General features: G+C 52.1%; 5 protein-coding genes across 5 annotated transcripts; 2 read left to right on the top strand and 3 right to left on the bottom strand.

The window, feature by feature from the left end:
• Window positions 1-237: 237 nt before the first annotated feature.
• On the bottom strand, window positions 238-3,152 carry EJ05DRAFT_280146 (uncharacterized protein). Its single transcript, XM_033740439.1, has 5 exons — window positions 2,949-3,152; window positions 1,363-2,765; window positions 1,170-1,311; window positions 953-1,114; window positions 238-887 (listed from the first exon to the last, which is right to left on the bottom strand). Exons 1-5 carry the CDS (start codon window positions 2,998-3,000, stop codon window positions 316-318), a joined length of 2,331 nt encoding a protein of 776 aa, XP_033602790.1. The 5' UTR covers window positions 3,001-3,152; the 3' UTR covers window positions 238-315.
• EJ05DRAFT_280134 (uncharacterized protein) lies at window positions 2,838-3,592 on the top strand. The gene has a single exon (XM_033740438.1). The coding sequence runs from the start codon at window positions 3,068-3,070 to the stop codon at window positions 3,506-3,508; it is 441 nt and encodes a 146-aa protein (XP_033602789.1). The 5' UTR covers window positions 2,838-3,067; the 3' UTR covers window positions 3,509-3,592.
• Window positions 3,593-3,694: 102 nt separating this feature from the next.
• On the top strand, window positions 3,695-6,028 carry EJ05DRAFT_474223 (uncharacterized protein). Its single transcript, XM_033743563.1, has 3 exons — window positions 3,695-5,001; window positions 5,071-5,348; window positions 5,417-6,028. The coding sequence occupies exons 1-3, from the start codon at window positions 4,127-4,129 to the stop codon at window positions 5,824-5,826; spliced, it is 1,563 nt and encodes a 520-aa protein (XP_033602788.1). The 5' UTR covers window positions 3,695-4,126; the 3' UTR covers window positions 5,827-6,028.
• Window positions 6,029-9,763: 3,735 nt separating this feature from the next.
• EJ05DRAFT_498295 (uncharacterized protein) lies at window positions 9,764-10,505 on the bottom strand (the record flags this gene model as incomplete). Its single annotated transcript, XM_033746663.1, has 3 exons — window positions 9,764-10,052; window positions 10,108-10,358; window positions 10,413-10,505. The coding sequence occupies 3 exons, from the start codon at window positions 10,503-10,505 to the stop codon at window positions 9,764-9,766; spliced, it is 633 nt and encodes a 210-aa protein (XP_033602787.1).
• A 1,806-nt stretch (window positions 10,506-12,311) lies between these two features.
• EJ05DRAFT_492103 (kinase-like protein) lies at window positions 12,312-14,528 on the bottom strand (the record flags this gene model as incomplete). The annotated part of the gene is made up of 2 exons (XM_033746020.1): window positions 12,312-14,376; window positions 14,455-14,528. 2 exons carry the CDS (start codon window positions 14,526-14,528, stop codon window positions 12,312-12,314), a joined length of 2,139 nt encoding a protein of 712 aa, XP_033602786.1.
• Between the last annotated feature and the right edge of the window lie 88 nt (window positions 14,529-14,616).

The following is a 14,616-nucleotide window of genomic DNA, read 5'->3' as shown; positions in this document are numbered from 1 at the left end:
CGATCTAGCAGAGATATGCCGTCTGAGGGGTACGGTGTACCTGAATGGCAGCGTATCGTATCTTTGAGTGCGATACGCGTGACGGAGCTTGAGCTTGGTGTGATGTTGGTGTCGGTATTGGTGTTCTTTCAGAGACGCTCTGTATGTTCGGCGATATAGCCTTCCAGAGTCTGGCCGTGGTCCTTGTTTGCACTGGTAGTAAACCAACCCATACCAACCCAAACCAAACTAAACAAATCAAATCACGCGGCGCCATGCCATCCCATCCCAACACCCACGCACCACGGGCCTCCCACTCCCAAGCCACAACAAAATTCACCGATACACATCCCCCGTCGCGATCAGCGTCCCATCGACCGGACTGACGATGATACTCGGTATACTCGCCGTCGAGCCGCGTGCGTTGTCGCCTTGCATCTCCTTGTCGCCGAAGACGGCTCTGGGCGGCTTTGGGGGTTGGGCGTGGGGTTCGCTGGATGGGGTGTGGGTGGGTGTGGTGTTGATGTTGGTGATGGTGTTGGTGCTGGTGCGCTTGGGGTTGTGGTGGCTGTTGTTGGGGTTGGGGTTGTATAGGAGGCTCCTGCGGCGCTCGTCGGTGTTGGTAACGGGGATGAGGCCGTCTGCTTCGGGGGGGATGGTGGATTGGCGGGAGGTGCGGTTGTTGTTGTGGCTGTTGGTTTTGTGGTGGTGATTGTTGCTGTTGTGGTTGTTGTTGTGGTTGTTTTTGTTCTGGTGATTGTTGTTGCTGTTGTGTTTGCTCGGGGGATGTGCGGTTAGAGGGGAGACGTGCTGAGTGGTGTGAGGGGAGAAGACGGGCGTGGGGTCTTCAAGCGGGGCAAAGTCGACTTTGATGGAGCGCTCGCCAGACATTTTCCTGCCTTGACGCCCTGTGAATGCAATGATTAGAATGCTGCTGAAGCTGGGGGAGGATTCAGGAGGTTGTGCTGCTTACACAGTTCGAAGCGCAGGTCGGCAGGCCCGATGATGATCTTGATTTCAAAGTCGATGCGCATGTATGAGCGGGACTTCTTCCATGGCTTGAAGCGGCTGCTTCGGTGGAGGATGCCTTCGGACGCGGGGATGGTGGCGTAGAGGTCGCAGATGTGGTGGACGTCTTAGGGGATTGGTCAGATGGTGATAGAGTAGGTGAGAGCATTGGTTGTGCTTACCTGGGGAGAGTCTGTATGGGAGCTTGTGTGCGTCGAGGTCGGATGTCACCAGGGACGAGGCAATCTCGAGTTTGGAGTCTCCTGCTGGGACGCGCCGCTTGTACTGCTTCATCATCGGCGCGTCTGCGTCGATCGGTTCGCCCTGGCAACGTCAGTACTGAGTTGTGTAAATATGTCTGGGCACCATCCAAACCTTCTTAATGTACCATTCCACTACGTTCACGACGTACTCCTTGCCATTCAGGGGGTCTATCTCTGAGGGTATGTTCGCATGAGCTGCGTAGTTCGGGTTATACAGCTCCTTGCACAGCGAGCCGTACGATGCACGGCAACAGCGGATGCCAATCGGCGACTTGTTGCTGCGCAGCTTCTGCACGCGATTCACAATCATTCCCTTGCAAACGGCAAGCTGGGGGTCCGGGCTGGTTCGGATCTGCATGTCCTTGGCGCACGGCCACGGACAGTCCGGTGTCATGTACCGTTGGGAAAGCCGTTGGTGGACGTATCCGCTATTCCCGAGGCCTCCGGAGAGAACCAAGTGTGCGATGCGCTCGAGCGGATACTTCTTCTGGATCGTCTGGAGCTGTCGATTGATCAAGTGGCAGACTTTGTCGATTTGCCGGTCGAAGAGCTTTTGGAGATCGTCTAGCGTGAAGGTCATGAATCCGGCTTCGATTCCGGATATCAGGTCTTTGTAGTCCGGCCGGAGCCCCCGGATCGGCAGTTTGAAGCTCGGCGGCTCGTCCGGGGAGCCCATTTCGCATTTCACGTTCTGGAATTCTTTGCTCTTCATCATCTCCCACGCTGCCGTTTGGATGTCGATATCCAGTGCATACTGCTTGTTGGCTTCGGTAAGTCGTTTCTCTACCAACACTTGAAATGAGCGGTCGATCGCTGTTGACCCAATGGCTTCTCCGTGCACCATGTCTAGCTGGTCAAGTCTGAGCGACCCTCCATCTGTGTTCATGACGCGCAATACCGATAGATCCGTGGTTCCCCCACCAGCGTCGCAAACAAGTAGAATATCCCCAGTCTTGAAGAGTCCTGGCGTCTCTCGCGAGGAGAACACTGCTGCTGCTTCGGCTTCAGTCAGATCGATTATCACGCTATGGTCCTCGCATTGTCCGAACCCAGCCGCTTCGATGACTTCCCGAAAATTCTCGACAATCGGAGGACTCCACGTCGTCGGCACGCTGAAGATGTATTCCACGCATGCATCCTCCCACCGCCTACTCAGCTGTCCGGAAAGTTTTCGCTCAATAGTCCCGTACAGCTTGCACAGGTAGTCGGTGTACCACTTCTTGATCTCATCGACGCTTTTCGCCGTGGTGAGCGGATTCTTCGCTTGCTGTTCGATCAGTCGCGCCGGATCCAGTAGGACCTTGAACCATTCGCGGTACACTTTGGAGTGATCGAGCTGCTCGCTCGCTTCTTCGGATTGGAAGCCCCATGATGTGGGTACGCCAGAGAATTCGCGTGGGTAGACGAGCGCAGTCGGCACCTTGTTTTCGGCGGCTTGCGAACGGCCCGGCCATTTATTAATCCATTGGACTGTCTCAGAGGCTACGGAGAGGTTCTGATAGGCGACACCCGTGCCTACAGGATGTCAGTGTTGGTTGAAGATCTACATCGCTTCGAGAAACAGATTCGGGAGGTTGCGGTAGTTTTAGGATGAAATATCGGGTCCTTGTGTACTCCTCCACAGTGCCCTACCGTAAGCTTATTCGCTTGCCGTGTGTAGCGGACCTCTCTGACGGGAGTGAAACCAAAACCACTTACAGGTCATGCCGAAGTCTACACTCACCACTATGTCAGGCATCATTGACGCCATGGTTGCCTCTGTGTGATCGGCCGCGGCGCATGCAGATGCAAGATAGAGAAACTTCGAATCCACTAGTATGCTCTTTATCGCCTTGCTATCAGCGGCGTTCTCTAGCAAGGCTACGAGACTGGTCCCTCAGTTGATAGCCTTGTCGCTGCTCGGTCCCGTGATATGGATGTCGTCCAGAATGTCGACGCGACGCCTTTGGATGGCTCGTCTGTTGATCGTTGGCACTTCTGCACAGCGAAGGCTTGAGATTATATCGTTGGGAGAGCAAACGCAAGTCCTCCCTGTCGGCAATAATGTTCTTCTACTATCTTATCGCACAGCGCGCGAGGCTGGCCCGGAATGCGGTACTTTTGAGAAAAGTACCAGGATGCACGACATCACAGAGTGCGCTCGAGGCCAGCCTATTAAGCAAGGCCGCTGTGTTCCACAAAGTCGTTTGGAGTTGTGCATGATGCATTCCTTGATCGCTGTGCGTGCAGCTCGACGCCAGTTTGCTGCGTGTCGTTGATCCCTCGCTGTTTTGGTTTGCAAGCCTGGACGGTGTGTTGGGGGCTGCCCCTATTCGTGCTTTGACTGGCTCGCGCCACTGTAGCCCTGGGCACTCTGCGCACTCTGCGCCACCCGAACACCTGCGAGCCTTGCGAGGCTTCAGCCTTGCGTGGTCCCAAACTATGCCATTCGGCAAAGAGGTGCACAAAAATAGGTCCAAAGGCATGAGTTTCATGTCGCTGGTAGACGGCCGTCTTATGAGTGGTAACGGCACGGTGTTTCAGTGCCTGTAAGGCCGACGGGTTCGCGCAGGAAAGCTTTGCGATCATACCAATGGTCTCAAGACAGGATGAGTGCACTGCACCGGACGCAAGAACATATGCATGCAGCTATCCAGGCGGGTGAAGGCTCAGTGATCAAAGGTGGGACTGGAAGGCCTAATGCCATAGCCTTGTGCTTTTGACCAATTGAAGAAGCTATTAGTCGAAAGGATCTCGAAGTTTGCTAAAAGCGAGGCTGAGACATCTCCATTGTTGTCTTTCTCATCATCTCTCTATTTTTACTTACGGCGCACGATCGCAGTCAAGAGGACTGAACAACACGAGGGCTCGAGCGATCGAAAGGGATACAGCGCAGTATGGGAGCCAGCACTCTCATCGTCTATGGTAATGATGCCGCTAACACAGCTCCATCTAATGGTGTTACGGTATCGGTCCCTCTGATTACTGGCGGATTCACGGTCTCCAATGAACAAGGTTTCAACGTCGTCAAGTCAGCTTGCTCTAGCAGCTGCCCCCAACTTGGCTCCCAAACATACTTCGTCGAGCTCGTAGACCAGACCCTAAGGATCTCTGATTGGCATCCTACCACGACGACTACGTCAATCAGTGACTCCAATATCAATGTCATATACACGCTCGGAGAGGCCGCGGCAACGTTCACCCATGGCTCTGCCACGGGCAGTTTCATATTGGGAGCAGAAACTAATGTGGAGGGAGTGAGGATGGGCCTCCATACAGACAATCTACTTGTCAATGGCGTTTCTCTGATACCTGTCTCTGGAGCTGACGCCATCTCCACTACTTCACCAGCCTTGAACACGCCTTCGCAGACTACAGCGTCAAACACGGCAGCGGGCCCATCTGCTGCACCATCCGTATCGTCAGCAGTACCGACGACGACGAACAGCCCAATTACTGCTTCTCCTGGACCTGCTGTTTCACGGGTTCTCTCCTCGGGCGCTATCGCAGGCATCGCAATCGGCACGGCCCTTCTTGGAGCTCTTATAGGAGCCGCCATCATGTTCTTCTTCCGTCGCCAGGATCAACGCCAGACACGAACACAATCCCGCATCGGTCTAGTTGAAATGATTACGAAAGACCGAGAAGAACCATATGACGAGCCGAAGTCTCCAACCACGGGACTGGTGGCCATGGTGAGCAGTAACATGCCACAGGCAGCAGAAGACCGGCAGATAGAGCGCGAACTGGGCACACTATGCCAGAGGATCAGGTAGGCCGTGGTTCCCTTTCCATGTTGATGCTACAGTGACACTCATTATATAGACTGACGTACTTCAAGAGACCATATCGGAAGCTACTACGACTGCTCAACTCCTACACCTGCCACAACTCTTCTGGACCTCTCGACGCTTGGTCCGCAGATGTATATCTCAACTCCTGAGCTTTCAACTTTGCTGGCTAGCCCAGATACACGTGCTTCTGCTCTCTGTCTATGTGTCTCATGGACCATCGTTTCACGCCTGTCACTCTCATGTGACCCACAGACATCCTTCTTGCCCATTGAAGCATCAACTATTCTGGCGCAAGTCCGTGGCGCAGTCATCAGTGGAGATCGAGGTATGTCCGACCCCGTTGGCTCTTTCCCAAATCCACGTTCCAGTATGGTCAATCCTAAGCAATCACAGCTCAAACCGCCACTTTCAACCTCTGGCGTACCCTCACTGCCAACCTGCTGAAGTCTAAACACATCCACGACGAGAACCGCACACTTTCTCTCTCATCAGCCCTGTCTGCACCTCCTCTCCCCGCTGCAAGTATTCACGCCGCCCTAGCCGCTCTCCAGGTCGTCCTCGCACCGTACGTGTCCAGCAGATACTCGGACGCGGACAGGACGTCGAATTTAGAGGAGATCCTTAAGCGTGGGGCCCGATTCGGATGGTTACTGTTCGGGCAGCCTGGCGTGTGGGAGTTTAGATGGGAGTTAGGGGCAGGGGAAGTCTGTATATTTCCAGCACTGGTGCAGACGGTGGGTGATGAAGGGGAGAGGCTGTCGAGGGAGAGGGGCTTGGTTGAGGGGGTTGTACTGAGGAGGTGAGACCGGTGCTCAATCATATCGGCGTACTGGATGTGTCTGTTCGGGGTATCTGGCGTGGTGATATGGGTTTAAATACGTGAGATGTCATGCGGTCGATGATTCTCCTACCGTACATGACTTTCGGTCCTCAATTTTGAGGTGTGTCGCACCCTGGCTTGCGTACATAGTTATTATATTGAGTCGACATGATGTCTAGCCATGAATTCAAACATATGAACTCTCTGGTCAGCATGCTTGAGATCTCTGCTAATTGATGAGATACAAAGCAGGTACAGCTACTGCTGCTCGACGACAGATTGGTGAAGGTACAATCTATGCCACATAGTCAGTACGAGCACAACGTTGTACAGAAAGAAACCGTAATTTCAGGCAGAGACCGCTTTCGTCCTTCATTAGAGTGCCCGTGGAGCACATGTTGTGCACGCCTTGAGTCCGCCCAACGCACTAAAAGTCCACTCACAGTTCAGCCGGAACAGCCCTCCTCCAGTCCAACATTCACGCTCGAGTACAGTTGTATTGTGTGGCAGACAAATGCCCCCGGAGTTCGATCCCATCCTCCACCCGCCCAAGCCAATACAAATAGCTACAGCCACAGCGCCACGCCCTCCCACTCGGCGCACAACAACATCAAACTTACACCCACCCAACAGCCCTGACTCCCCAAAGCCAACCGCACCTTCAGCGGGCCGTCTCATTACGCATACTGCGATATGACAGGCGGGAATAAACGGCCATACTAGGTCTAGCTGAGGACCCTGTGGGTGACGAGACGTGCAGCGAACTTGGCTTGAGGAGGGTGGGTAGAGTGGAATGATGGCATATTTGTGGCTGGACGGCTACACCGCTGCGGGAGTGTGCGTTCGCATTGGGGAGGGTGGGGTGCCATGCACTGTAGATGGGAGATCTGTCTAGCAGATTGATGGGTTTTGGGCGGAGGGTCGAGGGCTGGATGGTCTTGAAGGAGCGGTGTCATTGTATGTATGTTGACAGGGATGCGGGTCCCGTGTTGCTATAATGGGATCGGATGCAGGCACGGTGGTAGTGGCTCACGCGAGGAAGAGTGAGGCCCCGTCGTTTTGGTGTTGGGGAGTGTGATGTAACATCGAGCTGAGGTGCGAGGAGCTTCATGCATGTTTGATTGATGGGCTTGTCCTATTCAGCACCGGGACTCTGTGGTGGTTAGGTGAGAGCCTTGAAGATGTGCTGAGTGCAATTGTATTGGCTGAACTGCTTACCTAGTTAGCATGGCGATTTTGAACGACATTATTACGACTAGTCAGATCTGTCATTATGAATGTTTACAGCGCCGCTGTTCCGCAGCATAGTTGAAGACGACATTATGCTATTAATTCCGTATCCCAGAAATGGTCTTCGGACACGTAAATTTCTGCCAACAACGCATGGATGTCTCGAGTGGCGTGTTGCAGGTGTGAGAAAAGCCATCAAGGGGTACGAGATCATAGATACTGATACCACTCCCAGGACATTGCGATTTCAGCCATGCACGTCGAGTGGATTGCCATCAAGGTACCTAGGGCCCACAAGAAGACGATGTTCTGTTTAGCGGCAATGTAGACAAATCGATACCAATACCTGATGTGTGTTGTGATGCGAATGTGAATGCGTTCCTTCTGAGACGTGTCTAGCGGGCCACCCGACCCGGCCTCGGCCCCTTCGCAACGGGCCTAAGATCGGCATCGGCATGCCGAACCAACGTCCCGAACACTAGATTCTAGCCCATGAGGCGCTTCGCTTAAGGATGTAGACTAGTCACTAGTTATGGACTTGGTACAGGTACACGTTGCCCGATTAGGTCACTGCGCCAACCAGCCAATGAGTCGACGGAGCCCCCGACGATCCCTGGCTGCGTGCGGTGTGTTTTCTCTCTCTCCTCTCCAGCCATAACAGCCACGCTGCACCACTGGAAACGTCTGCTGAAGCCACAAGTCGTCCCCTCTCCCACAGCGCTGTTCAAAGCCATCGAGAGCGCCAAAATCCCCACGGTGCGTTAAGCTGCGGCCTGTGCCAAAGGGCGGACGTGCACGAGTTCATTTGTCGGAACTTGGTACGAAGTGTATGGCGGCTGTCTATTGGTCTCCTGGCGCCATCTCGTGAATAGCTGCCACGCAGACGACGACATACAGTAGTCTGCCTGGAAAGAAAAGGCGAGAACTTCGCTTCCCACGGCTAGATCTGAAATACGGAGGTTTGTACTTGCACTTGCATCCCGCTTAAACCGCTGTAGTCCAGCAGGGTGCAGGATCTCTCCTGCAGATGGTGTCCCTGGATGCGCCGACCTTTTCAGCGTTTACGTAGGATCAATACCAAAATGCTGAGAACAGCTGGTGACGTCTCTCCTAATGACGCTGAAGCTTGTCTTCGGAGCTGATACATCGTGGAGTAACATCCGCTAAGCACAGCAGCGTCTTAGTATGACGATATGGGGTACATTTATCTGGGCTGAGGCTCTGCCATTAGGATGGAGCTATGACAACGCTATATGACAATATGATGCGTTCATCTGCCGGATTGGCAATTGGTATGTGCAAACTTCTAAAGGGCAAACCTGCCACTACTATGTAACCGACTCGAACAAGGGTTACTACTATTTTGACCTCCAGCTGGACAACAGCATACAAACAACCCCACAAGATCCACTCCGAGGATCAACGTGAGTACTCTTGTGGCGCTAGCTCAGGCTGCATCCCGTGTTCCTCATTGGGTGTAGAGGAACGCCGTATCTGTTGGCATGCTATGAGGAAAGAGATGTAGCAGCGACGCTTCATGAATGTCAGTTCATCAACCTAAAGAAAGTGACTGTTTCGAATTAGGTTCTACGAGGGGCAGACAAGCCTGGATGTGGCTCCGCTGGCAGGCAATCTACGAACACGACGAAGCTTTGGTAGACGTGTTTGTGATGAGATGGCTAGTGTAGGTTTGATAAAAGCAAACAAAGAGCGGAAACAAGAACCAGAACCTGGTGTGTTCATCTGACTATTGGATACACGTGTGAGGGATTGAGGGCAAGGCCATCAGGGATAGATCCATCCGTTTAGTTTAGCGCCGGGTATACGCAATCCCTGTTCTGCTGGGGTAGGGACAGTTCTGAGCTGAAGATGGTAGCCAACGTTGCAGATCTCCCCTGGATGACAATGACTGCGTTGTGGTGTCACTGTTGCATTTTGTCTGATTTGTATCTGGGATTAGATTGCAGACCGCATCTTGGTACAGATGGACAGCTGAACAAAGCGGTATTGACATACTCCTCCTGGTCGTGATAGCTTCCAGGTTATGTGTGGGTACGAGCTGAGATAATGGAGGCAGCCGTAACTGGAACTCGATCATCCCATGTTGTCCGAGACAGACCAGTCCAGAAGATAGGATGCCAAACCTGGAGTGCAGACAAGCCGAGCGCAGTGCAGATCTCCCGTGTCTAGACGGCATAGTCAAACTTGACGAACAAAGAAGATAGGCGAACAGGACAAAGTGGATTTATTGCATTGTTTGTTGACCACTCATATCGTGAGATCCTAACAACACATCCCAAACAAGACCCAATTGATCCCAGCAGAATGATACAGAGGCCATCCCAATGTCTAGATCCGTGGCCCCTGCTGCCGAAGCCCTGTCGCATTTGTATAGCGACACCGGCACTTGGTGGCCTGTCCCACAAGGAGCTTCGACCGCGGGGCCCAAAGATCGCCAAACGCCACGCTTAACCCTCCTTGTGTTGTGTCGAACGAAGACCAGAATGAACATATCGCTTTTCCTCCCACTATCACGCCCAAAAAACGTGCATACTGGGCCGTCCTCTTAGCAGCAGTAGGTGGGGCTGCGCTGAGATCCGGATGTCCCGGTGACACTTGCCCGCACACGCGAGGCGGGCGCCCGGGCCCGCCAAAACTTTCACTCCTCCTCCCAAAGGCTATACGTCTCTTTACCACACGACGCGACGGTCTAGCCCTTGGCTATCATGGTTTTGGCTGTACTGGGGATACCGGTCTGCCTCTATCGAAGGCACTATGTCTTGCGTAAGGTTGAGGGGTGAGGGCGACATCATGTTCATAGTAGAGACAAGCTCCTGATTGCGTGTGCGCTCGCCATGAAGCTCGGTACGTAGCTGGTCATTCTCAGCACGGAGTTGTCGGCTGGAAGTCTCGAGCTCGAGAGTCTTCGTCTCGAGGAACTTGACGCGGTTTTCCTGGCGGCGACGAAAGGCGCGTTGGCTTTGGCTGTGTGTGAGTATGTTGTTTGGTGCAGGTGGGGCGTCGGATAGCTTACCTCTCACGGTTCTGCTCCCGCTTCCTATTCTTGCGGCGCTCTTCTTCGTTCTCCATAGCGGATGTGGGTTGAGGGGTTTGTTTGACACCCGAAGATCTGGATGTGCAAGATGTGGAAGGGCGGACTGCGGTCATATATGGGGTGTTTGGTGCATGCGTTGATGCCGCAGAGACCGGGCTCATGCTATGCGAGCTGTGTGCATACTCGAAAGGCGGAAGCACATCTTCAGAGAAATTGGAATCCCAGGCAGACTGACAGGTGTTAGTGATGCTTAATCAAGCACATAAAACTATGGAACTACTTACGTTGGAGGTAGTGTCACTGCTGCTATCATAGCCAGCATCGTACGGGGAGTGCATAGCACTCACTTGATAGCGAGGAGCGTAGTAGTGGGCCATTGCAAACTTGGTGGTAAGATAATGTGGTTTTATTAGCACTTTTGAGCAAGAGCAATGTGATATATCGAGATTGAAAGAATATGTCGTTGGAGCTTTAAGCTTCTTAAGTCTTGTTTGCCTCAGAGATATCTGGGACCAGAGGACTCTTAAATCCATGAAGCGCATCAGCCGTATTCCGTACCATCACAGCTATGGCTCATATTCCAAAGTCAAAGCTCCCAGCCTTGCTAGCCCTACTGAGAAGTCTCCCACACGCAAAGTTCGATTGACCGCCTGTGGACGCCTCCAGACACCACAATACTACGGTGGATGCCATCCACGGACCTACACCCCTGCCAGCATGAAACGAGCTGATAGGTGTGTCAAGCTGTGTTCAAGCCGCTTCGAGTGGGCCATTGATAATATCATTGCTTGGGCCTTAAGCGATGGCGTCAAGGGTCTCGCTCACGTACTGTGTGGTCGAGTCTTTGAGGATGGTTCCAGCCGGGCGTCGTTCTAGCAGTTCGGCATGCCGATGTGAATGACTCGGCCGACACTCCCGACTTGTCTGATTCTGGGCCACATTTCTCCTTTACTGCACAATGCATAAGTTCTCATCACGTGTATTTGTGCCATCTGCACATAATGCGCAAAACTAACCCTTCTGCGGAATCTGCGCTATTCTTGCACGTGTATAACTAGGCTCAAGGAAGACATAGTATCGTATCGAAGCATACAGCTGCAACCTTACATCTTCCAGAAGACGCCGATGTTCCATGGTGGCTGCTGGCGGTCTTGAAAGAATTGTTCCGTCAGACTGCATGCAGGTCACCACAAAAAAGTAATAATACCAACGTGGAGGCCAACATACTGATGCTGTAGACACCGCCGTTTGACCTCATTAAACGAATCCCTCTCAAGAACGAAATTCCATAGCCCCGTCCCTGCGAGGAAATAGGCAAGAGCATTCGATTGTGAGTATAACGTACTGACTCTGTTCCACGTTCGTGTTTAGAGTCAGAAGACGACTGACAGTCACCACAAAGGTAGAGCACAAGATATCAGCAACGGCTAAATATCATAGATGAGGATATGAAGAGACACTTTGCCAATCCATAGTGTGCTCTACCTGTGGACTGAATCAAGCTCAGCGTCAGCCACCTAGTGGACGCTGACCAATGACACAGATTGAGCTGGAAACCACTTCCGTATCTTCAGTCGACTTTGAGTTACTTCCATCTCTAGGTGACTCCAGGCTGCGTCTTACATATCGCACTTTCCCCTTTTCGACTAGTACTCCTGATCACTTTTTGTACTCAGTTTTATGTCTTAGTAAATGTATCCTTGCGTGAACTCCCGTTCTGATATCCCCCCTGATAGTGTTGCTAGGTTTCACATACCTTACATAGAGTCTGCAATAACCCACAAGTGCGTTGAGATATAGAACCAGGTGTTATTGGGACTCATCTTGGTCATCACGTCCATCATTGAAGCTGGACCAGCAAGATACGCTTACGTGCATGCAGCATATAATGTTTTTCATGCCACAAGTCAAGCAATTTAAGACAGGTCAAGCCGATCGTCTGGAGCCGTATGATTGGGTTGCATCATGGCTTCTGGAAATATGCAGGCTGGTATCTCGTGTGTCGGTTGCGCCCGTCTGAAAAAAATGGTGACTCAAGTATGGTACGCTACGACCCGAATCTTGAAGGCCGACGTGCGGTTGACCAGCCTAGAGTTCCGTGCGTGATACAGCCCTGCTGTGACAGAGACAGGAGGAGAATAGAGGTTGCTGAAGACTCATGGAGAGTTGGGTTCACTTCCTAACTACATGTCGTCGGTGTACATGGGACCTTCATGCCAGATTGGCAGTCTGATACTACACAGAAGACCAAAGTAGGTCGCAACCACGAGAGCAGCGACATGTACACCTAAAAGGACTAACGATCCATTGAGAATACCAAAGGACGTCCCATCATGTGGTTTGAGGAACGAGAAATCAAGGGCCGCTACACAAAGTAACGGATAAGTGACCCAAGGGTTCGGGCTCAGCGTCGAGCACGGATTTAGGATTGAAACAGCTTTTGCAAGGAATAGCGAGGTCTTCAGAATGAACACCACGATAGGTATCTCGAGGAAACGGTAGATTCGTCCAGTGAAAGTAGGTGGTGGAGGGAGCAAAAGTCGCTGTGGGCCCTCGTCGGGCAGGTGCGGTGAGGTTGCGCGAGACGTTGCTTTATGAGTACGAAGGACAACTCCCGAATTTTCCGGTCCACATGTGGTACTATCGGCGACAGAGTTATCTGAAGGTGGACTTGGCGATCTTGAAGGCTCTACGGTGGAATGCCGCAGCTTAGACGGTCCTGGTCTGACAAATGTTGACCTTGTCGGTGTTTTTCGTGCAGAACTTTGACGACTTGGACCTGTTGGGCTATCTACAGACGAGATGCGAGGTTCCATGTCCTCCGCTACAAAAGATCCGGAAAAGTCAGGGAGTTCATCTGCGCTTGTACCGCGATTGAATTGTTTGAGAATTTCCAACGTATTTGGTCGTTGTGCTGGCTCAAGAGAGAGCAACCTTTTCAGAAACTTGAATAAAAGTTCTGGCAATGCTCTTGAGTTCTTGTGATCCTCTTCAAAACCAGCCCATTCAACGATTTCCGCTTTCAGTTGATCGACATCTTCATTGTCTTCATCCAGACCGTCGGCGTTGCGATAAGGCAATCTACTGAAACACATGAAGTGTACGATCATCCCAAGTGAGAAGATATCAGATTTCGTTGTGAAGTTGCCAAGGGCTCCGGAGCTTAGGTCACGCCGGAGCACTTCTGGGGCACAATATGAAATTGTGCCTGTCGCTCCAGTCGACTTGCGGTCGACATTGACCAACTGGACCTCTCCAAAGTCACTTAGCAGCACTTTATATGATTGCAGACCGGTGCGCTGCAGTAGACAATTACTGGGCTTGAGATCGCGATGTATGTAACGGTTCGTATGAAGATGGTGCAGACCCGCAGTAATGTCTCTTGTAAAGCTCACGATCTCGTCGAAAGTCAATCTTTTAGGTACAGTAGAGTCCAGAGGAAACTCTAATTGGCCCTTTGAATGTCGCCTTCTACGGTCTTTGAGTTCTTGTGGAGAAAGAGTGGTTTTAGTGGGCCCAGCGATGTATTTGTAGAGATCACCAGCGTTACAGTATTGCTGCAGAATAAAGGCGCAGGGAACTCTGGGACCAAATGACGAGAGCTGCCAATCTTCAAGCCAGATATGCCGATATGAGACTAGGTTCTGATGTGAAAGATTTTGTAGCACTTGTACCTCAATCAGAACCTTGCGAAGCCATTCGTGATCGTCACCGACAGGCACTCGCTTGCAAGCAAAATGCCCCAAAGAGACACCATCAAGAACATGTCGAACCAATAGGACTACACCTTTTCCACCTCGTCCAAGCTCTTTCTCCTCGACAAAGAACGTTTTGAAATAGCCTTGACTAAAAGCTTCCGTGGAGATATTTTGTGACGCTGGAGTAGTTTGGGGTGCAGGCGCACTTCCAATGAATTCAGCTTCAGCAGGGGGCGTTCTCGTGTAGTCATCGCTCTCCACCACTGGTTGCCTGATCCTCTTAACTGGTGAAGGTGGACGTGTTGAAGTGGTAGAGCCCGGCGCGCTGGACTGGAGCATGCGGAAGTACTCTGGATTGACAAATCCCGGCGCAGGTGTGGTATCGGCTTCATGCTCGTTATCGTGATACACTTCTGGATCGGGTTCTTCTCGTAAGGGCCGATGGCAGTATGGACAGTCGGAAAGCTCCACGGCATCAGATCGAGAAGCATCTCTCAACGAGAGCTGTTTTGATCGCTGATCAAACACGACAACTGCTGAGCCATGGCGCCTAGAGAGATGAACAATGTCAGTCCAATGCTACAGCCAAAGTTCAAAAACTCCCAGCGCATATACAGATGATACTTACAAAACGATCTGCCGCGATTCTGCAGGTAAGTAGGGTACCAGAGAAAGGTTGCGCTGCGGTGGGGTCTCTGCCATCACTTGGAGTCGCGTGCGTAGGTCAGGGAATATAGTAGAGTGCAAACCTCTCCAGAAACCCTTCCAAATGAAGATGTTAGCATGGCGA

The sequence above is a fragment of the Pseudovirgaria hyperparasitica genome (genome assembly GCF_010093815.1).
Source record: "Pseudovirgaria hyperparasitica strain CBS 121739 unplaced genomic scaffold EJ05scaffold_4, whole genome shotgun sequence".
Taxonomy (NCBI): Eukaryota; Fungi; Ascomycota; class Dothideomycetes; order Acrospermales; family Acrospermaceae; genus Pseudovirgaria; species Pseudovirgaria hyperparasitica.
This window is presented reverse-complemented; position numbering and strand designations above follow the sequence as displayed.

What these genes read in the sequence shown, in the direction of transcription:
- EJ05DRAFT_280146 (XM_033740439.1), bottom strand. Translation starts at nt 3,000, where the DNA reads ATGGCGTCAATGATGCCTGACATAGTGGTGAGTGTAGACTTCGGCATG. An exon ending in TGGAATGGTACATTAAGAAG is followed by an intron (nt 1,312 to 1,362) that starts GTTTGGATGGTG and finishes TGACGTTGCCAG; the next exon opens with GGCGAACCGATCGACGCAGA. An exon ending in CCCATACAGACTCTCCCCAG is followed by an intron (nt 1,115 to 1,169) that starts GTAAGCACAACC and finishes CAATCCCCTAAG; the next exon opens with ACGTCCACCACATCTGCGAC.
- EJ05DRAFT_280134 (XM_033740438.1), top strand. Translation starts at nt 3,068, where the DNA reads ATGCTCTTTATCGCCTTGCTATCAGCGGCGTTCTCTAGCAAGGCTACG.
- EJ05DRAFT_474223 (XM_033743563.1), top strand. Translation starts at nt 4,127, where the DNA reads ATGGGAGCCAGCACTCTCATCGTCTATGGTAATGATGCCGCTAACACA. An exon ending in ACACTATGCCAGAGGATCAG is followed by an intron (nt 5,002 to 5,070) that starts GTAGGCCGTGGT and finishes ACGTACTTCAAG; the next exon opens with AGACCATATCGGAAGCTACT. An exon ending in AGTCATCAGTGGAGATCGAG is followed by an intron (nt 5,349 to 5,416) that starts GTATGTCCGACC and finishes AAGCAATCACAG; the next exon opens with CTCAAACCGCCACTTTCAAC.